The sequence below is a fragment of the Mirounga angustirostris genome, unplaced genomic scaffold, assembly GCF_029215605.1.
Source record: "Mirounga angustirostris isolate CCGP_5_RB_7025 unplaced genomic scaffold, mMirAng1.0.hap1 SCAF_6, whole genome shotgun sequence".
Classification (NCBI taxonomy): domain Eukaryota; kingdom Metazoa; phylum Chordata; class Mammalia; order Carnivora; family Phocidae; genus Mirounga; species Mirounga angustirostris.
Genome location: NW_026991714.1, coordinates 45,300,649 through 45,325,907, shown reverse-complemented (window position 1 = coordinate 45,325,907; position 25,259 = coordinate 45,300,649). Strand labels below are relative to the sequence as shown.

At 37.1% G+C, this 25,259-nt stretch overlaps 1 protein-coding gene across 4 annotated transcripts in view; it reads right to left on the bottom strand.

The window, feature by feature from the left end:
* Positions 1-293: 293 nt before the first annotated feature.
* RNF2 (ring finger protein 2) overlaps positions 294-25,259 on the bottom strand; it is a 62,350-nt gene continuing 37,384 nt past the window's right edge. For 3 of the 4 annotated variants that reach the window (XM_045877333.3, XM_054508014.2, XM_045877331.3), the window contains 5 exons: positions 22,620-22,780; positions 21,771-21,986; positions 16,827-17,099; positions 15,713-15,884; positions 294-15,430 (listed from right to left, as the gene is read on the bottom strand). In XM_045877333.3, coding sequence (XP_045733289.1) covers positions 15,329-15,430; positions 15,713-15,884; positions 16,827-17,099; positions 21,771-21,986; positions 22,620-22,780 — 924 coding nt within the window. In that variant the 3' untranslated portion in view covers positions 294-15,328. Of the gene's footprint in view, positions 15,431-15,712; positions 15,885-16,826; positions 17,100-21,770; positions 21,987-22,619; positions 22,795-25,259 lie in introns of all 4 variants that reach the window. The other variant, XM_064594228.1, reaches the window with a different exon arrangement.

Sequence of the window (25,259 nt, the reverse complement as noted above, 5' to 3'; positions counted from 1 at the left end):
TAACTTACTACTAGCTTTTGAGAATTTAAATACTTGCCTGAGATAGAAATACATTTTTCTTTTAAGTTAGGTCTAGATGACTCAAGTCAGAGTAAGAGTTTGTCAACGTAAATTGAGACCACTGTTCTAATATAGTAATTGTTCATAAGCACTGAAATTCTGGAGAGTTTTTACTGTAAATTAAATTGGGTGATCTCAAGTGCCTCAGTTAATGCACGTACAATATTCATTTGCTTGGTTGTGCTACCTCTCAGAAGTAAAACTTATCAGCGTATGAGCTTTTGAAGTGAGGATTTTTGGGGGTGGGGGTGGGGAGGGATAGATTTGTTTTGTTTTCGGTGTGTGTATGTGCTCATTTTTTTTTTTGTATAAGTAGCCCAGGCTAACATGACTATGAAAATTAGTAGAAACTCCATTTAATAAATATTGTTCTTGCTTCATTTGAATGTAAGAGTTTGGATAAAAGGACTTGGTATAGAGTTTAGATTTTTCTCAAGGACTTAATCCCTATTTACCCTTAAGTATTTCTTAGAGGAAGTAACTTTTTACAAGTATTATTGGCTGGGGGGATGGAAGAGGGAGTTAGAACTGAAAGGTCTTAATAAACTATATAAGAAAAAAAGCAAGGACGCCTGGATGGCTCAGTCGGTTAAGCATCTGCCTTTGGCTCAGGTCGTGATCCCAGGGTCCTGGGGCCGAGCCCCACATCAGGCTCCCTGCTCAGCTGGGAACCTGCTTCTCCCTCTCCCTCTGCCTGCTGTCCTGCTCATGCTTGCTCACTCTTTCAGATAAATAAAATCTTAAAAACAAAAACACACCCATGACATACACAAAAATCCAGGGAGTGGGGCGCCTGGGTGGCTCAGTTGGTTGGGCGACTGCCTTCAGCTCAGGTCATGATCCTGGAGTCCCTGGCTCGAGTCCCGCCTCGGGCTCCCTGCTCGGCAGGTAGTCTGCTTCTCCCACTGACCCTCCCCCCTCTCATGTGCTCTCTCTCATTCTCTCTCAAATAAATAAATAAAATCTTAAAAAAAAATCCAGGGAGAGAGGTTAACATAGTATATTAGCAGAAATTAAAAAAAAAACTGTTATTACAGCATAGTTCTAGCAGGATATTTCTTCTTTTCTCCCATTAACAGAATCATGTTTTATTAAAGGAATAGGTGAAGCGCAAGTTAGTTTCTAGAATGACCATAAAAAAACTAATTCCTGCCAATTCAAATTATTACTCACAAATGAGCACAAAAAGAAAAGTTACTAGTTACTTTGGTTTATATAGTTAAAAATTACTATAAATCCAGAATTCAAACCACATGGACCATCTGATTTAATACATATTGTTAAATTGAATATCAGTCTCAAAGTTTGCTAAATGCTTATCAGCATAACATTTTGATCAGTGATAAAGTTGGGTTTTGTGCCAGGAGCCTAATTTGATATCAAAATGTATTAATTACTGTTATTTAAAATACATGTATTAATTTCACATACACAGGCAAATTTTCCAAAGAAGGTATGGTGGGAAGTAGTTAAGAACTCTGTTGAGGTAACGTATCAACCTACAGAGGAAATAATTTTAGAATTCCAAATAATGCCACATTAGCACCTTGTTCCTTTCCATAACAACTGTATTAGTTTGGGACACACAAATGTTGACTGCATTGTAAAGTAACATGAATGTATCCCTCCATTAAAATTTGATTAACACAAGAAACCAGTTTTTACTCTACCATCAGGAAACCAGTGTGTTGCTAGTTGCTTACATTACTACTCTAACCATACACTTGGGATATAGTAGGAGAAGGAAAGAAGAAATGGGTTTGGGAGCCAATGTGGTGGAATTGCATTAAAACTCCATTTATCACTTGAGTTCAGTCAGACTCCACTCTGAATAAATGTATGATGATGTTCTGGTTTCCAGAAAGCAGAAGTGGAGACCAGTTTAGTAATCCCAAAGGCCTAGGAATCTCTTTCCTCAGTGCATTATTGTTCTGGTAAATGGCCACAAGTTACTTTGGAGAAGGCTAAGAGGAAGATACATATTACATCTTTGTGATGTTATGGCAGGGTCCTTTACCAAAGTGCTCTGGGAATATGAATTAAATCAGGCCTGGGAATTGCTAAGGGATCATGACTAATATAATGGCTCCAGATGTCCATCGACAGATAAATGGATAAAGATGATGTGGTATGGGGACGCCTGGGTGGCTCAGTCAGTTAAGCGTCTGGCTTCGGCTCAGGTCATGATCCCAGCATCCTGTGATTAAGTCCAGCATCAGGCTCCTTGCTACACGGGGAGCCTGCTTCTCCCTCTGCCTGCCGCTCCCCCTGCTTGTGCTTGCTCTCTCTCCCACTCTCTGACAAATCTTAAAAAAAAAAAAAAAAAAGATGTGGGATGTGTGTGTATGTGTATATATACACACACACAATGGAAGTGTATACACACACACACACAATGGACTACTACTCAGCCATCAAAAAAAATGAATCTTGCCATTTGCAATGACATGGATGGAAGTAGAGGGTATTATGCTAAGCAAAATAAGTCAATCAGAGAAAGACAATGATCATATGATCTCATGTGAAACTTAAACAAAACAGCATCATAGGGAAAGAGGAAAAAATAAAACAAGACAAAATCAGGGAGATAAACCTTAAGAGACTCTTAATCATAGGAAACAAACTGAGGGTTGCTGGAGGGGGAGGTGGGGGGGATGGGGTAACTGGGTGATGACATTAAGGAGGGCACGTGATGTAATCACCACTGGGTATTACAAAAGACTGATGAATCACTGACCTCTACCTCTGAAACTAGTAATACATTATATTTTAATTGAATTTAAATATTTTTTTAAAATAATTTAAAAACATAGTGGCTCAGGTTAGACCTGTAGTTTTCAGTTATATAAATCAAATAGGATCACTGGCCCTTTGATTCACATAATCAATTAGCCAAGGCCAAAAAACTCCCTGTCGGACTATACTGATCATCCTGTCAGTCTTACTGCCTATTACAGTAACTAAAATTATGTCCACCTTTCTGGTCTAGCAGCTAAGGGAACTAGGTTTCTGACACAGTGCTGCCTGGGCAATGCCCACTGAATAAGGAGAGCCATTGCAACAGAAGCATCTTCCACAGCATCCCTGGCCAATCGACATCCTATAAAGCTTTTCAAGGATGCTCTGCTCACCACCGTATTTCCCAATGCCTATGTAAACAGTTGACCAGGCTCTCATAAGATCTATAGTGAGACTGTGGGTGAGCAGATCACCTAATAATACATCCTCTCCAACATTCCTCTAAGTCTTTGATTTCCTTTCTCTACATTGTATCAAAGAATTTCTAGCATCTTACCTTCAATTTAGATGAGCCAGTGCTGAGTTTTTCTTTCAACCAAGTAAACAGAGTGACATCCTGCTGTTCAAGCTGACAAATTCAGCCAAAATTTCTGGTACAAGTGTATTCATATCAATAATTTAACCCAATTTAAAATTACGTTCCTACAAGATCCAACATAACCTATTTACACAGGTATACTCCAAATATCATTAATATATTTGAACAAAACAGCATTTTTTTCAGGTCACACTCTGTACTTGTTCCCAAGGACATGCTGGGATCTGACTCTAATTATATCCTGCAGGCAGTAAAGGACTGTAAGGATACAGCAGATGGGTGCTTTTTCCAAGGGAACTCCATAAATTAGTGAAGTTAGAGGTCATCTGCCAAAGCAGCAGACATCCAAGGGCTTTCTTCCATTTTAAGTGAGGCTCAGTGGAGTTTAAGATTTAGGACAGTCATTCATCTAAACCTTTCCAAAATTCTTATTCCAATTTTCAAAGTACTCCTGTTTGGGGCACCTGGGTGGCTCAGCCAGTTAAGCGTCTGCCTTCGGCTCAGGTCATGATCCCGGGGTCCTGAGATGGAGCCCCACATTGGGTTCCCTGCTTCTCCCTCTCCCTCTGCTGTTCACCCTGCTTGTGCTCGCTCTCTCTCAAATAAAATCTTAAAAAAGAAAAGAAAGAATGCTCCTGTTTCCTGACCAGCATCTCTACTCTTGCTTGAAAGACACAGCAACATAGCAAATTCAGCCAATTCACAAGAGCAAACTGTTTCCAGTATCTCAGCCTTAAAGCTACAGGGGAGGTTGAAAAGTGAACACCTCACAATTTTAGTCTCCACACAGACTGACTTTCCCTCATTAGGGAATTCACAAAGCCCACAAGAGGTTACAAAGGCTGAACATCTTTAAAAAAAAAAAAAGTGTCTACATTTATACATTTATCTATAAGGCCTTGTCATCCACAGCCATATGAGCCCTTTCTTTGCTGCCACCCTTTCCCCCACCCAGAAAAGAACCCCTCTTCTAGCCCAAAGATCCTTTACCAGCTCTGAAGAGACAAAACCGTTAACTTTAAAATGCGAGTAAACGTATATTTGAAATCCCCAAACTGCAAACCTCTTCAACCTACTTTATGCGATTGAAATGGGATGAGAATTTTAGATCATGTAGGCCAGAGAATAAAATTTGCCAAGTTATAACACTTCCTAGGTAGTGGCATATTAATTGCAATAACTTATTATTTGTATGAAACTTAGAACGACACAGTGTTGTTTTCACATAGATTATATCCTATAATTTATAGCAAGGCTAAGCAAGATCAATTTATCCAATGCCATTCTAAAACTGGCAAGTGAAAGAGCCAGGATCCAATATCAGGCTCACCTCAGTGCCCTTGCTTTTAGCCACTTGGTGATCTGTCTTTAGTAAAGGAAATACGTACATAAAAGTTTAGGGCGCCTGGGTGGCTCAGTCGGTTAAGCGGCTGCCTTCAGCTCAGGTCATGATCCCAGTGTCCTGGGATCGAGCCCCACATCAGGCTCTCTGCTCAGCAGGGAGTCTGCTTCTCCTTCTCCCTCTGCCCCTGCTCTAATAAATAAGTAAAATCTTTTAAAAAGAAGTTTAATTGTAAATTTGACCAAAGGCAGTCCCATAGGAAATTCTGGTACAGATTACAAAATTATGGTTAACCACTGGTCTACTGTACATTTTCTATCTGAAACCCTTTAAACCAGTATACTTTATACTCGATAATTATCTGTGCAGATGCAGAAAGCACTTCCAGCTTCATTTCCATTTTCTACCACCAAGAATTTCCCAGAACATAGTTTTTGATAGCAAAATCATCGCAAACTACACCACCAGCATTCTGGGGACTTTATGTTGAAAGGGACCAGTCATCTCACCATAATTATGGGGCCCCCTCTACTATGCCTGGTATCCCAAGTCTCACACAGCTCTGGTTCATTTTCTGTAGAAAACTTATTGCCCCTCTCCTGCTGGATCAGTGGATAGTGATCTGGTGGTAAGGGAATGTTTCTGTGGGTCCAAATACTCCTCAGACACACCATTAACCTATCTCATTTTCACAGCCATTTTACACACTTGTCTTTCCAGTAAGTCAAAGTCTCCAGTTGTTAAGCCTTTTGTGATGTTTGTTTTTGATCTTGTTTCATCCAGCTTAAATCAGTTACCATCGACTGTTCATCATCTGTGTGAAAACACCTAACTTCCCAAGGTGTTGACAACTAACATCTATTATCTATCTCAACAATCCTTGCCTTTGACCTGTCAAATTTATTCATTAAAAAAACAAAATTATTCCTTTGGCATCATCTTAATGGGGTTTGGTTTAAACTGGGCAGTTTACATTTTAATCCACAGTCTAAAGAGAAAGAATACATTTTTAGCAAATATCTTTTGCCAACTGAACAGTACCTCCTTCAGTGTATTTTTATTACTGGTCACCAAAGAAAATTTAGCCATCTTATTTTTTGCTAAGAGATTAATTTAGTGTAACAGAGTAGTATACTTTCATCTTTACCTTGGGAATTGCCTAAATTGTGTCTAGGCCCGTAATAGGTATTTTTGTTCCCCCAAAACTCATGTTTGAGTCCTACCCTGAGTACCTCAGAATGTGGCTGTATTTGGAAGTAGGGTATTTAAAGAGGTAATTAAATGAGGTCACTGAGGTTGGGCCCTGATCTGATAGGACTGGTGTTCTCAGACACACACATGCTCAGGGGAACAACATGTGAACACAAAGGGAGAAAATGCCATCTACAAGCCAAGGACAGAGGCTTCTAAAGAAACACCACCACCTTTGATCTTGGATTTCCAGCCTCCAGAACTGTAAGAAAATAAATTTCTGTTGTTATGTGGTACTTGTTACGGCAGCTCTAGCAAACTAATACAGTCATCTAAAGTGGAAATAGGTAGTGAATGTTATATATATAATGAAAAAAAAAATCACTTAAGATTTTGAGGGGTTCAAAATTTAGTGTAACTTAACACTGAAAAGAACTCTCCAATTACAATCTGCTAAAATAACCATAGTTTAGCTATACAACTAATTTACTTCTGAAGTCAACTCCTAATTATAATTAGAAAAGGAAATTTGTGATTTCTAGCTTTAAATTTCCAAAAGTACAGCAACTTGGGGAGAATTTAATAGGAAGGAAATGTATAGCCATATTCAAAAAGGTCATAGTTTTACACCAAATAAATCATCTGTGATAAAAAGACATCTATTTATAAGCATTAGAATGCATCATTAAATGTTTAAGCTGGAAGCAACTTTAGACACTAATACTTATTGGGCCCAAAAGTCTAGGATGGTTAGACCAGAGTATGCTAAATGACAAAGTTTAACAGAACACCCATTTGTCTTCTACATTTTAAAAAATAACCTCATTGAGGGAGAGGGCACCTACCATAAAATGCACCCTTTTAAAGAATTAAGGAATGGTTTCTGAGATTTTAGAATATATAGAGTTGTGGAAGTACCACCACTCATTTTAGAATTACTAATTTTCATTACCCCAAAAAGAAACCCCATACCCATTAGCAACCAGTCACTCCCCATTCACTCCTTCCCTAACCCCTGGCAGTGACTACTTTCTGTAGCCTATTCGGGGAGAACACTACTCCATATTCCTGGAAGAAGTCCTACATTAACTTTTATGTTATTGGATTTGGCATGTTAGTGGGGTTTCTGTTTTCAGATGTAAAAATACAGAATACAGAATCTCTGTATTCACAAGAGATAATGATCTGTAGTTTTCTTGTGATGCTTTTGTCTGGTTTTGGTACCAGAGTAATACTAGCCTCATAAAATAAGCCTCAATTATTTCTTGGAAGAACTTATGAAGGGAAGGTTTTTAATTTTTCTGTAAACATTTGGTAGAATTCACCAGTATAATATTTGGGCTTGAGCATTTTTCTTTGTGGCAAGTCTTATTACTAATTCAATCTCTTATTTTAGGTCTATTCAGATTTTCAACTTGTTCTTGAGCCAGTTTCAGAGTTTGTGTCTTTCTAGGATTTTGTCCATTTGATCAAGATTATCTAATTTGTTGGCATATAGATGTTCATATTATTCCCTTATAATCATGTTTCCTATAATGTTGATAGTAATTACTCCTCATTCATGATTTTAGTATTTGGTTTTTTGATCAGTCTAAAAGTTTGTCAATTTTATTGTTTTCAAAGAACCAGCTTTTAGTTTTATTTTCTCTATTGCTTTCCTATTACCCATTTCACCTTTTTTTTTTTTTTTTAAGTCCTTGTTTGCTTTGTGGTTTGCTCTTCATGGTGTCTTAAGGTAGAAGGTTATGTTGAGATCTTCTGTTCATATACATATCCACAGCTATAAATTTCCATCTAAGCACTGCTTTAGCTTCATTCTGTAAATTCCAGAATGTCGCGTCATTTTCATTCACTTTGAAGTATTTTCTAGTTTACTTTTTCTGACATTATTTTTCTAGGTTTATTGTTTAATTTCATTTGTGAGTTAACCAAATTTCCTTCTATTGATTTCTAAATTCACTCCATTATACCCAGAGTCTGTATGCTGCTGTTTGTGTATGTCTGCATGTGTATTTTTTGAAGTTTACCAAGGCTTGTTTGATGTAAACCTGCCCACCCTGGAGATCATTCCATGTGTTCTGCTACTGTTGTGTAAAGTTTGCTACAGGTATGTTAGGTCTACTTGGTTTTACTGTGTGTTGTTCAAAAGTCTTCTATTTCCTTGCTGATATTCTGCCCAGTTGAACTGTCCCTTATGACAAGAGGTATTAACATCTTCAACTATCATTGTTGATTTCTCCCTTCAATTATGCCAGGTTTTGCCTCATCAATGTATCTTAAGGTCCTATTGTTTGAATACATGTTTATAATTATTACATTTTCCTGAACTCTTTGATCATTATAAAACATAATCTGTCTCCAACAATTTTTGTCTGAAAGTGTATTTTGTCTGATATTAGTATAGCTACTCTGGTTCTTTTGGTTACTGTTTTATGTTCTATCCTTTTACTTTCAACCAATTTGGTTCTCTGAAACTAAAGTATGCGTGTTTTTAATCTGCCATATCTGCCTTTTAATGGCAGTCTATTCACATCTAACATAGTTAAGGGTAACAAGACCTACAATCTGAGAGTTTGTTGTTGTCTTATTTCTCTATTCTTCCACTACAGCCTTCTTTTGTGTTAAATGTTACTTTCTTTTATGCCATTTTGTTTCTTTTACTATTATTTTGGGGGGATTTATTTTCTTAGTGGTTGTGTCAGGGATGACATCTTAATTTGAAATATTCTAGTTCAGATTAATACCAGCTTAATTTCAATAGTCTAGAAAACCTTTGCTCCGATATTGCCCCATTCCCTCCTTGATGTTTTATGCCATACAAATTACAGCTTTATACATAAGGCATTCAACAGTTCTACATTTATTACTTTATACAGTTTTCTTTCTAAATCAGAGATGTAAACAAGCAGTTACAATTGAACGTCTGAATCCCTGTGAGCCCCAACCCTAATGTGGTAGTATTTGGAAGTTGGGCCTACGGAAGGTAATTTGTTTTAGATGGAATCATAAAGGTGGGCCTCCATGATGGAATTAGTGTCCTTGTAAGAACAGGAAGAAACCAGATCTCTCTTCCTCCCTCTACCATGTGAGGAAACAGTGAGAAGGCATCTGTCTGCAAGCCAGGTAGAGGGCCCTCACCTCCTGGAACCAACCTAACCTATCCACACCTTGTTCTTGGACTTCCTAGCCTTCAGAACTATGACAAAGTCTGATGTTTAAGCCATCCAAACCATGGTATTTTGTTATAGCAACCCAAGCTAATACATTTATACCTTCCTTTTTATTTAATTACGTAGTTAACTTTACCAGTTCTACTTACTTGTGTGGATTCATGTTACTATCTAATGTCCTTTCACTTTTGTCTAAGTGACTCCCTTTAGTACTTCTTAAAGAGCAGGTATGCTTAAGACAAATTTGTTGTTTTCATGTGGGAATATCTCAATTTCTTTCATTTCCAAAGGATAATTGTGCTGCATATAGATATTCTTGATTTTTTATTATTATTTGAGAGAGAGAAGGAGCAGAGGAAGGGGCAGAGGGAGAGAGAGAAGCAGACTCCCTGCTGAGTGGGGAGCCTGACCTCGGGCTCGATCCCAGAACTCTGGGATCATGAACGGAGCGAAGGCAGATGCTTAACCGACTGAGCCACCCAGGCACCCCCTTAGTTGACTTTGTCTTTCATGACTCTAAATGTCTGTCATTCACTACCTTCTAGCCTCTGTGACTTCACATAAGGAAGCTATTAATCGTATTAAAAATCCCTTGTATGTGATGAATTACTTTCCTCTTGCTGCTTCCAAGAGTCTTATTTATTTAGCATTTGTTGAGCTTCTTGGATGTGCAGGTTCATGTTTTTCATCAAATTTTGAAATTTTTTAGCAATTACTTCTTAAAATACTCTTTGAGCCCCTTTTCTTCCTCTCCTCTGGGACTCCCATTATGCAAGTTAATACACTTGATGGTGTCCCACAGGTCTCTGTAGCACTTTTTCCTTCATTTCTTTTTCTGACAGGATACTCTCAATTGAACTGTGTTCACATTTGTTGAATATTTCTACCAGTTCAAATCTGTTAGCCCCTCTATTTTTAATTTTTTTAAGTAAGCTCTATGCACAATGTGGGGCTTAAACTCACAAACCCGGTATCAAGATCACATGCTTTACTGGTTAAGCCAGCCAGGCATCCCAAGATTTCTTTTATGAATTTATTTCCCTGTACTGTTTCAATCCAGTTCTACATGGTTCTTTTACCATAATTTCTACCTCTTTAATGTTATTCTCTATTTGGTGAAAAATTGTTCTCATATTTAGTTTTTAAGATATGGTTTCTTTTAGTTCTTTGGACACAATTTTAGAAGATAACAAAGTCTTTGTTTAGTTAAGTCCAACATGTGGGTATCTTCACACTTCCCTGCTTCTTCACATGTATTGTAAATTTTTGTTGAAACTAGACATTTAGGGCGCCTGGGTGGCTCAGTTGGTTAAGCGACTGCCTTCGGCTCAGGTCATGATCCCAGGGTCCTGGGATCGAGTCCCGCATCGGGCTCCCTGCTCTGTGGGGAGCCTGCTTCTCCCTCTCCCACTCCCCCTGCTTGTGTTCCCTCTCACGCTGTGTCTCTGTCAAATAAATAAATAAAATCTTTAAAAAAAAAAAAAAAAAAAGAAACTAGACATTTAAAACAATACAGGCAACTCTGGACAACAGAATCCTTTCACGTCCTAAAGGTCTACTGTGTTTGTGGTTTGTTGAGTGACCTTCCTGGACTAATTCTAGTAAGACACTGCATTCTTTGCCATGTGTGACCACTATATTCTACTTCATTAACTTAGAGGTCAGCTAATGCTAATGCTTAAATGCCTTGAAACAATGACATAATTCCCTCGGCCTTGTTGAAGTACTCTGTAAATGTGCTGGGATAGGCCTTCAACACCACAACATGTAGTTTTTTGTTTTGTTTTGTTTTCAACTCTACCTTAGCCTTCACTTCCTGCTTGCAGAGGCTCACATTGTGCCACAGGTGCGATTAGTGACTTCCTGTTTTTTTCCCCTTGGGAACACATATAGCCTTGCACATGCATGTAGCCTTCGATATTCACAGGAATATGCTGACGCTTTTCAAATCCTACACGGACATGTCATTCCTCAGCTTTTCCTTTTATTTTTTGGCCACCTTCTTTTTAGTCCCAATTGGTATCATTGCCTCAAAAAAACCCTGCTACGTTAAAAACTGAAGCTGTTTTTAACAAAAAGGCTGTAGATAGGGCTCTATACACATGGGCAGAGTCAGATCAAGTAAAGACAAGTTCTGGGAATAGAGCTATTCAGTGAAGGACCAGACAAGTCAAATGGTGATGATGATTCTCTGGGATGGGCTTTTTAGGGAGCTTTAAGCCCCTTCCAGTGGTTACAAGGCTGCTGATTTTCACTGCTGCCATAATTTCAAGGCTATTCCTTTTCAAGGCTACCCAGGAACTAGGGGGAAGGGGGTAGGGCAATCTATAATGCTATGGAACTTGTATTATAGTTTTTATTACTGATAAATATTTAGATTATTGAAAGCCTTTAGTTCAGTTTTAGAGTTTTGAAAAACTTGATTTTGACTTTTACAGTGTTCTCATCACTTTTATGGAAGAACAGATTTTCAGCGGTCCTTACTCTTTCAGAAGCATTCTCAAGGAAGTAATTTTTATAGTGACAACAACTGCACACAAATATTCCTTTCTTAGAAATATGCTTCTATTTTTAGAAAAGTGTTTCTAAATAGAAATGTGAGGGGATTTTAAAAAGACACCTTTTCTCATCTAGCATTTCAATTATTTCATGTTTAGTTATCCGAATCAGAATCCTGAACCTCAATTTCCTAAAATGTACAAGGGAAACATGGTCTTCTTCAAAGGTTCAAAGAATTTAAAATTATAATGTAAAACTTATAACAAAGCTACAGTAATCGAAACTGTGGTACTGGCAAAGGGACAGTCATATATATATAGATCAATGGAATACAGAGCCCAGAAATAAACCCTCACATACATGGTCAATTAAGTTCACATAAGACTGCCAAGACAATGCAATGGAGAAAGAGCATGTCTTTTCAAACAAATGGTGCTGGGAAAACTGGATATCCAAAAGCAAACAAAGCTGAATCCTTTCCTTTTACCATGCACAAAACTCAAAATGGATCAAATACCTAAATGTAAGAACTAAAACTATAACTAAAACTCTTAGAAGGAAACATATAGGAAGATCTTCCTAACACTGGATTTGGTAATGCTTTCTTGGATAGGACACAAAAAGCACAGGCAACAACGACAACACAAATAGCCATACTAGACTTCATCAAAATTAAAATTTTGTGCACCAAAGGAGCTATCAAGAGTAAATAGGCAACCCACAAAATGGAACAAAGTATTTGTACATCGTATATCTGATAATAGATTAGAAAACTCCTACAACTCAACAAACCACCACCCAATTAAAAATGAGCAAGACTTAAATAGACATTTTTCCACAGAAGATATACATATAGCCAGTAAACACATTAAAAGATGTTTAGTTAGTATCACAAGCCATTAGGGAAATGTAATTCAAAACCACAATGAAATAACACTTTACACTCATTAGGGTAACTATTAAAAACAACAAAACAAAACAGAACAAAAATAACAAGTGTTGGTGAGAATGTGGAGAAATTGGAATCCTAGTACATTGCTGGTGGGAATATAAAATGGTGCAGCCCCTGGGGAAAAAGGTTTGGGGTTCCTCAAAAAATTAAACATAGAATTACTGTATATTCCAGCAACCTTGCTTCTAGGTATATACTCAAAAGAATTTAAAACAGGGACTCAAACAGATACTTGTACAAAAATGTTCATAGTAGCATTATTCAAACAGCAAAAAGTGTCCATCAATCTGTGTCCACCCAAAGATAAATGGTTAAACAAAATGTGACATAAACCTACAGCATGGATGAACCTTAAAAACATTATGCTAAATGAAATCAGACAGACACAAAGGACAAATATTATATGATTCCACTTATAAAAGGTGCCTAAGATAGTCAACTTCAAAGAGAGAAAGAATAAAGGTTACCAAGGGCTTGGGGGATGAGGGCGGGGAGTTACTGTTTAATGAATCCAGAGTTTCTGTCTGGGATGATGAATTTAAAGTTGTGAACTAGATAGTAGTGATGTACAGAACACTGTGAATGTACTTAATGCCACTGATTTGTACACATAAAAATAGTTCAAATGGTAAATTTGGTTATGTGTATTTTACTATAATAAATTTTAAAATGATAATGTATCCAAAGGCCCTACCGCATTTGGTGAGCCTTTTGTTCTTCAACTGAAAGGGTGGGTACAGAAGTTACTTAGAGAACACTTTACAAAACCTTGGTTGGTAGTGATGGTAAACTGTACCCACCCACCAAACATACACACACGTGCGCGCACGTGCACGCACACGTGCACACGCACGCACACACGCACACTCCACTCAATGCTCTACCAAATACCTATTATATTTTGCAAAGAATTACACATCTAATGAATTCACTAATGATGCAAAGAGTTTACATCCTCCCATACCGACAGACAGAAACACATTCTCTAAGCACAAAGCTTATATTCACAAATAATTTTCTGCTTCAAGACAAAATTTCAATTAATCACAACGGGAATTTAGTTATTTAATGCAACCACTAATCTAATATCACCAATAAAATCTAAGCAGTTGTATCACAAAACCAGGGTTATATTCAGTGGACATGCATTAATAATCTATACAACTTAACATTACACCAGAAAAGGAACTGAATACAAAATTTCCCTTGATTTTTGGTGGTCTTCAAATTTCATGGCACAGATTACCAATAAAACTGTAAAAACAGATTTTAAATATTTTCAATAAAATGCTAAAAAATTTAATGAACCTTTAAGTTTTCATACTGGACTGAAGATTTAAAACATCAAGCTGGCCCCAATCTGTCAAAAACGACAGAAAATATTTACAATGACTAGACAGTTACTTAGTTACAATGGTACTGGAGGACTACTCACCCCTGGAAAAAAAAACAAAAACCCTTTGGGGTTAATTTCTCAATGCAATCGAGTCTTTGTAAATAGTGTGATAATTATAAACTTGGAAACATACCTGGAATCAGGACAGTGATGAAAAGAAACACACAAGTCAATCTTATTTCTGATCTGTCTTCATAAGGCCTTCTGGCTCCCAAAGCCCAACACTGTCCCTCAATATAAAACTAAATTAAGAATAATAAAATGACTTTACCCTACTTGCTGACATTCTTCTACAGAATAATCTTTTACTAGGGCAGGGCTCAAGCTCCATTAACTTGCTTCTCTAGAGTGTGATTAGCAGAACACCAAACTGATAAACTGATAGGGCCACCCAAAATGCTGAACACACTTTTCAAACAGAAGCAAACTTTTTTTTCCAGTTGTTAGTTCTATGTGCCATGTTATTCTTGAAACTTACGTGGCTACGAATAAGAAAAGAATCAGGGAATCTTTGAACATATCTTGTACTTTTCATCAAGGCTAAAGTGCAAAATATCTCCATATCTCTGGTATTTTAATAGGAAAAAACATCAAACACACATAATAAAGGAACTGAAGTGACAGTAAAGCTAATACAAAAGACCTCTTTAAATATACACTTGAAGACTATGTAAGACCAATTTTTCTTTCTTCAGTGAAATCTGTAAATGAACCAAGTTCTCATAGAACTTGACATTTTGTTTCTCTTTCCCAGGATCAGAAATTCCAAAATTAGAGGGGAAAAAATGGAAAAAAATAACATTGCATGACAATGGACACTAAGTTCATAAAGAACCTTTTTTAAAAAAATGAGTATTATGGAAGAAAATACCATGAAAATAATAATCCTATGAGAATTGTTTTTTAAGCACAGTAAATTTGAGCCTTGGTCTTCATGAAGATACTACAGCTTATATAGAAAACTATAAATATACAAGACTCCAGGAAAAAAAGTCAAAATACATATTATTTAACATTCTGTAGGCCTAAAAAACTTTTGAAGGGAGGGAAAAGGATAGCCAACTGAACCTTAAGAACACAGAACTATGAAAAATTCCTGGGTCACAAGGGTGCTCCAACTGGAACCATACTTCCTGGAAACATACAACTTAGATATACTTTTAAAGGAAAGAAAAGGTCCTGAATAACTGCAGTCCCTTCCAAAAAGGAAATCTTAAATTAAGGGGAAAAGATTCTAACAGTGTAAACGAGTCTGGCTCAGAAAGAAAACTGAACAACATATCCAAGATTCTGTCCATAAAAGTAAAGACGTTACATCTTTAATATTAAAGAAATAGGCTATAAAAAAAGTTCATTCTCAGACTTGGTTTTAGTAAAAAGCTCATTTGTGCTCCTTTGTGGGTGCATAATAAAGTTCCATGGGTTTGTTCACTTTCCAGTATTTCTCACTGACCAATTCCAAAGAAAAAGAGCCATTTAATACCTAAAACAGAAAAAGAAAGAATTAAAAAACTGCTCAAAGCAGAGTAGTGAGATGAAACAAACATCAAAGTCCGTTTTTTTTTAATCTTAGGATAAAACTTGTCACTTATACTATTCATAAAAGGACAACCAAAAGATATCAAAAAGGTAACCCACTGCAATTTCTCATTCTGCAGGGTCTCAGGATCCCGAACCACTTTTATTAGGCCCCACCAAAACACCTGCCAGTCTCAGATGGTGAATGTGCTCCCAGTTTCAACAGCCTATTCTTTTAAATACTCACAGTGAACTGCCCACTGGCTGTTGCTATGTAAATGGTATACTGCTTCTCACTGGCTGTATCAAGGTTCATCTGATTTGATTCTCCTTTGCTTCGAAGTTCTTCCAAAGCTAACCTCACAGCCAGATACTTGGATAAGTGATCAACAGTGGCATTACCTGAAGTCTTTATGTATCTGGAAAAATAAATTAATAATTTAATTTCTACATTAATGATAAAAACATACTCAAATTATAGAATACATTTCTAACAAGCTAAATAAAATGTAAATGTCTCAATTACTGATGAAATAGCATTAAAAATTTATTCCTCTATTGCCTAAACATTTTTTATTGAAAGGTACAGAAGAGGGGAAAGTACACAACTCACCATCTGTCTACAAGGGCAAGAAAGCTCTACCTACCTTACCATCCATAAATATGACATAAAATGACAAAAATCAAACAAATACAAGGAGTACGGGGGAGGGAGGGAGTACCCCTCAACCCCAAGAAGCAGAATTCTGCCATCTACAGCAGCAAGAGGAATAACAGAATTTTGAGCAAATTTTATACTAAGAACTGATCAATTTTCTGGTTTTTGAGACAGAGCCAAGAAGCACTAATCTTGAGACTTTTTTGAAAAGCATGATTTATAATTCAATCACTCACTGAACGAGTTAAATTTAAAGGGCTCTTCCTCCCCCTATATCTAGGAGGCTCATTCCTATTATTTTCTTTTTAAAGATTTTATTTGAAGAGAGAGTGAGTGAGAGAGAAAGCATGAGTGGGTGGAGGGAGGAGCGGAGGAAGAGGGAGAAGCAGGCTCCCCACTAAGCAGGGAGCCCGACACAGGGCTCCATCCCAGGACTCTGGGATCATGACCTGAGCTGAAGGCAGACACTTAACAGACTAAGCCACCCAGGTGCCCCAGGGTCACTCCTTTTAGATACACAAATGTGGGTAGGAAGCACACAAAGAAGAAGGAAAACTACAATTTAGGCAGCCGGAACATCCAAAAGAACCCTGGCAATCAATGGTATGACAAATAAGGTCCTTACTTCTTACACAAAATTGCCTTTTAACTCCAAATTAAGTATTATGAATTCAGATAATCTGAAGCTAACCTACACACTTACCTTGTCTGTGCACTATCATCTTTTTCCATTAGTGTGGGATGAGGCCTGAATACTAATTCAATTTCACTAGCACCATCCATTACTGGATCAATTGCCACTGTTGCATTGTTATTATCAAGCTCAAGCCCGGAATCATCAGATGTTTTGGTCCGTTTGTTACTAGGTCCTGCTTCCTGATTACTGTGTGTGGAAGCATTACTACAGTGAGAACTGTCACCATTGTCTTCTGCTCCACTACCATTTTCAATCTGTTGTTTCTTGCCTCGCTGTAATCTAGTGAAGGAAAAATAAGGGGTTGCATAAAATTTACATTTGGACCTTTTCAATGCATTGATTTTGAAACATGTTTACTGAACTTTAGAATTCTAAAAAAGTCTTCATAATTGAATTTGCTCCACGCTAGATAATGGCATTTATTTTGAAACTTCATGTCCCAGAAAGTTCTAAAGAACCTCACTCACACACATACATCTGAATGACTTAAACAAATGTTCATATTCACTTAATAATTTTCTTTGTTGACGACAGGAATTATTGGCCTATATTGGCCTTATTTACATGTTGATAAATTTTTTTGTTATGAGATTTTAAATCTAAAGAAAGACATGATTCAGAAATGAAAATGTAAAAGTTCTAAGGGAAGATATTCATGCCTCTTTAATTAAAGGTTCTTAAGGAAACAAGACTTAAGAGGAACGGTAAGCAGCCCCTCCCTGCCAACCTTACTCAAAGTCTGCTAATGCAATTTAAAGTTATGCTAGTGAGAAAAATGAGATGGATAGCTAAATCAAAAGACTGGATACAGAAGCAGTCTAACAAGCTCAAATATTAAAAAAAAAAAATAACTGGGCAAGGTGCTTTGTGTACAGATCTGATTTACTCATCAAAACAATCATCAAGGTAGTTAACATTATCGTCATTTTATAGTTGAGAAAACCAAAGAAAATGAAGTTCGAAGCTCCATGGTTATAAGCTAGTAAGTGCCAGAACTAGAGCTAGGATGTGATAACACATTCTGCCACACTGCCCCCCTCTTTATCTGTATATGAAAGAAATATGAAGAAATGACCTGCACTTCTAAGATAGTATCATTATTACATGTTTACTGCCAGGACAAGGAAATCACAACCCACTGCCTAGGAAACATGCTTAAGAACTTCTACTTTTTAAAAAAACAACAACAACCAAAAAAAACCACAAAATAATGTTTATGAAATCTACAGATCATTTTAAAATTAAGAGGGATCATTAATATGTCAAATGACTAAACTATGATCCAAAAAGATATAAACAGATACAGTGAAATATTATTTAGTCTTAAGAAGTGAAATAAGCCAGTCATGATTCCATGTCTATGAGGTATTTAAAGTAGTCAAATTCATAAAAACAGAAAGTAGAATGGTGGTTGTCAGGAAATGAAGGGAGGAGGAGGGAATGAGATGTTTAATGGGTACAGAGTTTCGGTTTGATAAGATGAAAAAAAGTTCTGGAAACTGGTTGTACATTAATGTGAATGTATTTACGATACTGAACTATACACTTAAAAATGGTTAAGATGGTAAGTTTTACATTATATCTTTTTTATCACAATTTAAAATACATATATATGATATGAACATGCCAAAATAATGAAACAGAAAAATTCAACAGTGAAAATATAAAGACCATACTTATATTTTCCTAAAATCTACAAGTAAAGCAAAAGCAAAATTGTTTCAGTTGACTATAAAGTAATCTAAACAGGGTTACTTGTCTTAATGTATTTATTTTCATCCCAAACTTCTTTCCAAAAATTTTTGAGGTTGATAGAGCTAATTTATTTCAGGCATCATTCTTAAAATAATGTTCATAATAGAGATTAAGAGCTTATTATATTTTGCACTTATCAAATCGTATATTACATACTATTCTAGAGGTGCATTTCAAGACCTACACCATCAAACTTGAATGTCACATGAGGAACAATAACAGTAATTAGGAATGTCAATATTTAGCCTTTATCCTTGCTCAGCAGGGAGCCTGCTCTCCCTCTGCCTACTGCTTCCCCTGCTTGTGCACGCTCTGACAAATAGATAAAATCTTTAAATATATATATATATATATAGCCTCTACTATTTAAACTAGTAGACAGAAGTAGAATCTGAAACAAGTATAGAATCCAACGTAAGTATTTTGACAAAGACAGATCAAGACTGCTACACGTAAGAAACTAATTTTAAGGGGTGCCTGGGTGGCTCAGATGGTTAAGCATCTGCCTTTGGCTCAGGTCATGATCCCAGGGTCCTGGGACTGAGCCCTGCATTAGGCTCCCTGCTTGGTAGAGAGCCTGCTTCTCCCTCTCCTTCTACTGTTCCCCCTGCTTGTGCTCTCTCACTCTGTCAAATAAATGAATAAAATCTTAAAAAAAAAAAAACTAATTTTAATTCAATATAAAAGAAAAACTTAAAAAAAATTCACACATTCAAAAATATTTACTGAGCAGCTACTTGAAGCCAAGCATGGTTCTATGCACTGGAGTTATAAGAATCAGTAATACTGACAGTCTCTCTACCCTCTAAGGGCTTATATTGTTCTAGTGCAGCAGGTAACACATACATGTCATAAAATAAGTGCTGTGGAGAAAAATGAAGAAGGGAGGGTAAGATGGTTGGATTCCTGAGGTGGAGATGGGAACTTAGCAGACATCTGAAGAAAGTGAGTGTGCCACATGGATTATCTGGAAGAGAGTTCCTTAAAGAGAGAACAGTAAATACAAAAAAGGCCTTGAGACAAAACCACTGCTTCAGAAGTTTGAAGAACAGCAAGGAAGCTGTAATAAAGTCGTGAACAAATGAAGGAGCTTCTATCACATACTCTCACCACTAGAAATGTTCAAGCAAAATCAAAGGACTGTCTATAAAAGATTTTGGAAGGGGACCCTTTGTCCTGCTAAAAGACTAAAATGAACACCATTCAAGTCCCTCAAACTCTTAGAAGTGCATAACTCTTTAAAAATAAATACATTCAGGGGCGCCTGGGTGGCTCAGTCAGTAAAGCGTCTGCCTTCGGCTCAGGTCATGATCTCAGGGTCCTAGGATTGAGCCCCATGTCTGGCTCCCTGCTCAGCAGGGAGCCTGCTTCTCCCTCTCACTCTCCCAAATAAATAAATAAAATCTTTAAAAAATAATAAAAACAAAAATAAATACATTCAACACTTAGTATTTTATTTTACTTTGCTAAACAGAGTTGTAGGTCAGTTTAATATAGTTACAATGTAGCACATCTTCTTCAAAACCACTTCTGGAACCTTAAAAACAGCAATGCTTGGACCTCAATCAAAGATTCTGATTTGGGGTGCCTGGGTGGCTCAGTTGGTTAAGCGACTGCCTTCGGCTCGGGTCATGATCCCAGGGTCCTGGGATCGAGTCCCACATCGGGCTCCCTGCTTGGCGGGAGGCCTGCTTCTCCCTCTCCCACTCCCCCTGCTTGTGTTCCTGCTCTCGCTGTCTGTCAAATAAATAAATAAAATCTTTAAAAAAAAAAAAGATTCTGATTTGCTTGGTTTGGGATGATACTGGAGGTCCTAAAATTTTAGAACTTCCCGTGATTCTGATGTTCAGCCAAGGTGAGAAATACCAGACTGAGATGGGGCTTTACTGGCATCTCCTACTTTGGAAAATGATGACTCTCACTGAGGCCTGAATATATTAGTAAGTATCAGAAAGGAAACAAGAGGGCGCCTGGGTGGCTCAGTTGGTTAAGCGACTGCCTTCAGCTCAGGTCATGATCCTGGAGTCCCTGGATCGAGTCCGCATCGGGCTCCCTGGTTGGCAGGGAGTCTGCTTCTCCCTCTCCCACTCCCCCTGCTTGTGTTCCCTCTCTCGCTGTGTCTTTCTCTGTCAAATAAATAAATAAAATCTTAAAAAAAAAAAAAAAAGAAAAGAAAGGAAACAAGAATGAGGGTAAGAAAGTGCCCAAATAGTGCAGGGTGTTGAGAGCCATCATTAAGGTCTTTTATCCTGAAAGTGAAGAGAAGATAGATATAAGAGGCTTCAAAGCAAAGGAGAACCATGATCTGACTTTCAATTTAACAGAATCACTCTGGCTGCTGTGCTGAGAATAGACTTTGTAAGGAAAAGCATGGAAAACAGAAAGATCAATTAGGAGGCTATTTCACTTCAAATGAAAGATGGTGGTGGCCTAGACCAATCTGGATAAATTATGGGAAAAGTTAAAAATATATTTATTCACAGACTGGAATATACAATATGTGAGAAAAAAGAGAAATGTTAAGGGTGACTCCAAAGTTTTTGGCTAAAGCAAATGGAATGACAAAGTTGCCATCAACTGAAATGAGCAAGAATGAAGAGAAGTAGGGGGTTAAGAATAAAAAGTTCAGTATTGGACATGTTAAATTTGAGTTAAGGAATAGCTAATTCATACAAAAGAAACCAGGAGAATATTGTCTCCTGAAAGCCAAGTGAAGAAAACGATTCAAAGAGAAATTAACTGTGTCAAATGCTGCTGAGGAAGACGGGAAAGTGAGGTCTGAGAATCAGCTATTAGATTTTGCAATCTGGAGGTCACTAAAAATTTGATAAAGTGATACGGAGGTGGGGGAGGGGATAAAAGTCTGACAACAGGGGGTCCAAAATAGAATGGGAGAAGAACTGGAAATTGTGAGCACAGACAACTTTTTCAAGCAGTTTTGCTATAGAAATAAGAGAAGGAAAGAAATGGTAAGTGGAGGGGGAAGTGGGTACAACAGAGAATAGTACTGTAAACAGAATACCCTATTAATGCCTGGAGGTATGTATTATGCCTGCATGGAAAGGTAACCATGCAGAACTACTATTTGTTACTATGCTGTATCTTTTTCAAAGTGGAGGCTATTAAGTAAATTTAGTATTTTAATAAAAGTATTCAGAAAAATGGCCACCATCCCTGGCCTTCTTTCCCATATACCTGTTCATGGCCTGTATCTTCAGTCCTTCCTCAATGCTGTGACTGAGTGCTTGCTGATTATTGTGCTTGTTGATCCTGGCTAATACTCTCTCTTGATGAGCTTCATACTCATCACGACTTGGATAAATTTTGCTGATGAGTGCATCAAAGTTTGGGTCTGGCCTGAGTGATCTTTTAGAAACTAGCTTTTTCCGACAGGTAGGACATTCTTTATTGCTAAGTAAAAAGAGGGGAAAGAAAATGTAAACAATGTCAGTATCTTTCAGCTAACAACAAAAATATCCAATTTCTGGATAGTTACCTCTATTCCAATACCTTTACCCAGTGACAGAAATTTAAACTGATTAACTTAATTTCTTTGAAAATCTGATTTGAGGGTAAGCAAGATTTTGGGGAACTTCAGGCAGTATTTGCCAACAGGCAAAAATTCGAATACTTCCCAATGATAATTTATGTATAATCATTTTAGAAATAAAATCTATTCCTTGCTAATATAAATTTCCCTTGATATCTATGCCCTACAAGGAAAATTTACCCACTAACACATATTAATGTTATCAATTATTTTATTAAAATAGCATTCATAAAGATTTTTTTAATATAATTTAGAAGTAGAAGAACCATAGTTCCATGCTTTGTAATTTCCTCAAAACAAATACTCATGCTATAAAGCTTTTAAAATTGTATAAAATCAACTTTTTCAAAACAAAGATTCCCCAATAATTAAAACTTAGACTTTAGAAAACCTTCCAGTTCTCAAATGAATACTTTTAGAGAGTGTATTTCTCAAAACCCATATAGCACCATCTTGGTATAATTAAATACCTAATACAACTCATTTCAACATACCCACTTCTGAGGGCTGTGATAATGCAGTCTGCACAAAAACGATGTAAACACTCCTTTGTAGTCATGGTGTTCTTCAACATATCCAAACAAATTGGGCACATTAATTCACTGTGTAGACTTCGAGGTGAAACCACAATTTCCAAGCCATCCGTTATTGCCTCCTGTACAAGAGTCACTTTAAAATTAAATGCTACCTATTTTTTTTTTATTATGGACAAGTTGAAACATACAAAAGTACTGAAAATGACAAAAATGAACATCTATATACCCATCACCCAGCCACCATCACTGTCAACTCTGTTTTATCATAACCTTCCCCAACCACCCTCATCCCCACCACTGTATTATACCAATGTTCTTATTTTAATGCTAAAAATAATATATTAACGTGTTTAAAAGCCAAGTAACATAATAAAAAAAAACACACTGAATTTGGAATCAAATGCCTTAAGTTCTAGCCATATTAACATGACTCTAAATAATTAACATTGTCTTCTTACCTTCAAAATGAGGAAATTAAGGCTAAATAAACTAATTCTTCTACCTTCACAAACTCCACCATTTTGATAACAAACTATGTACTTCATGTCATCCATTTAAAGATTTTAAGATTCCAATATAAGTATTTCTAATTTACATACAGTTTAACAGGATTTCATTTTAAAATCACTTCTTGAACCTTAAGTCTTGATCCACAAAAGCAGTTTTATACAAAGTGGTCAGGTTCTCAGGCTAACCTACAAACTAGTTTAATCCACTGTACCAGTATTAGTATTTCTAACTGTTACATGTAAAAACGTTTCAGTGTAAAAATGCATTTGGAGTTCCAGTGTAGAATTCCAGCGCATCTCTCCTAAGTGCAGAGATGAGTGACTCCCACGTTCTTCACCACTACCTACTTTTCCCACAAGGTGGCACTGAGTACAAATTTACCTCACTTTCCAATACTGGTTCCTATGGATTGAATAAAGAGGTCTAGTAGGTGGCTACTGAAGGGGAAGGTGCAGGTAGAAATAAAAGGCTTCCCATATGTTACTGACACTTCCTACTTCCACTGGCTCTCCACACTTGTGTTTCCTCTACAGGGTCAAAGAATAAAGACCCTACAAGGAAAGACAAAGAAACTATAGATATTGTCCATGAAGGACTCAAGTAAACTATCTTTACATTTACAGTAACTACCACTATTTTTGAGTGTCTTATTATGTCTCAACCTCTCTTTAGAAAGCACTTTCTGGGGTGCCTGGGTGGCTCAGTCGTTAAGCGTCTGCCTTCGTCTCAGGTCATGGTCCCAGGGTCCTGGGATCGAGTCCCGCATCGGGCTCCCTGCTCGGCGGGAAGCCTGCTTCTCCCTCTCCCACTCCCCCTGCTTGTGTTCCTGCTCTCGCTATCTCTCTGTCAACTAAATTTAAAAAATCTTTAAAAAAAAAAAAAAAAAAAGAAAGCACTTTCTGTATTTTCTTTTACTTAATTCAATACACACACAAACTTTTGATTTAGGAATTACAACCTCCATTTTACAAATGAGGAAACTATGAGTATGATGACGACTCAGCTAGTAACCAAGTCTGTCCTCTCCTTCTTTAGAACTTGCCTTGCAAAATCCCAGCCCAGGATAAACTCAACCATCCATGTTCTCCATCTATGTACCTGTGCAGGTGTGTAGTACTGTGGGAAAAAAAAGGGGGGAATCATACAACCAGACTGGTATCACTAAAAAATTTCACCAGTTTCAAATGGGCGTTCAACACTGCTCAGCAATTAGTTTCTCTTGTAACAAACTTGTTTCTTCTACGCTATTTCACACCTTTTCTTCTATCTGCAGAACTTCCTACATCTGAACATTCAAAATACTACCTTACCTCACGTTTCATTGAGAGCTCTTTCATTTTCTATGACATCTTTATAAATCATCTTCTTTCTTGCTACAAAGAGAAAATATGCCTCTTCCTATAAAATTACCTTCCTTCCTCCCTTTTCAAGTATATCCTTTTGATTATTTTATTTGCTCTCAGGCTTCAGCAATCTCGGACCCTCCACTAAATCAGCCTACAGTAGTATCTGCATGGGGTTGCTGTATAGTGAAACGTAAACGATATACCTTAGAGCCATGCAGGGCACCGGGATGTCCTCGGTGCACCTCATCTCCCATCTTACAAACAAAATGTAAAACTTCCCAATTCCATGTTCCCCTCCAGTTTCTACTCCATTTCTCTGCTTCTCTACAGAACCAAACTTCTCTGAAAAATTACCTACACATTTTCACTTTTCTCCCCCTTCAACATAGCACAATCTATTCAAGTGAATTTACTCCTGCCAAGGTCATGAAATAGAAGTACACACTGCCACATACAACGTACACGTTTGTAATCCTCATTTTATTTATCCTCTCAGTAGTGTCAAACACAGGAATTACATCCTCCCTCTTCAAGAAACCTCTTAGATTTTGATCCTCTCTCTCCATATCCTATTTTTCTTTACTTTGGCTGTTCCTTCTCAGTCTCCCTTGCCAGCTTTTCCATTTTTTCCTTTATTTCTAAATGTTGAAGCTCCTCTGGATGAAATTCTGGGCCCCTCTGCTTATCTCTCTTAAAATGTGCTGACAACCCCCAAAATTTTATATTTGGTCCAGACCCCTAG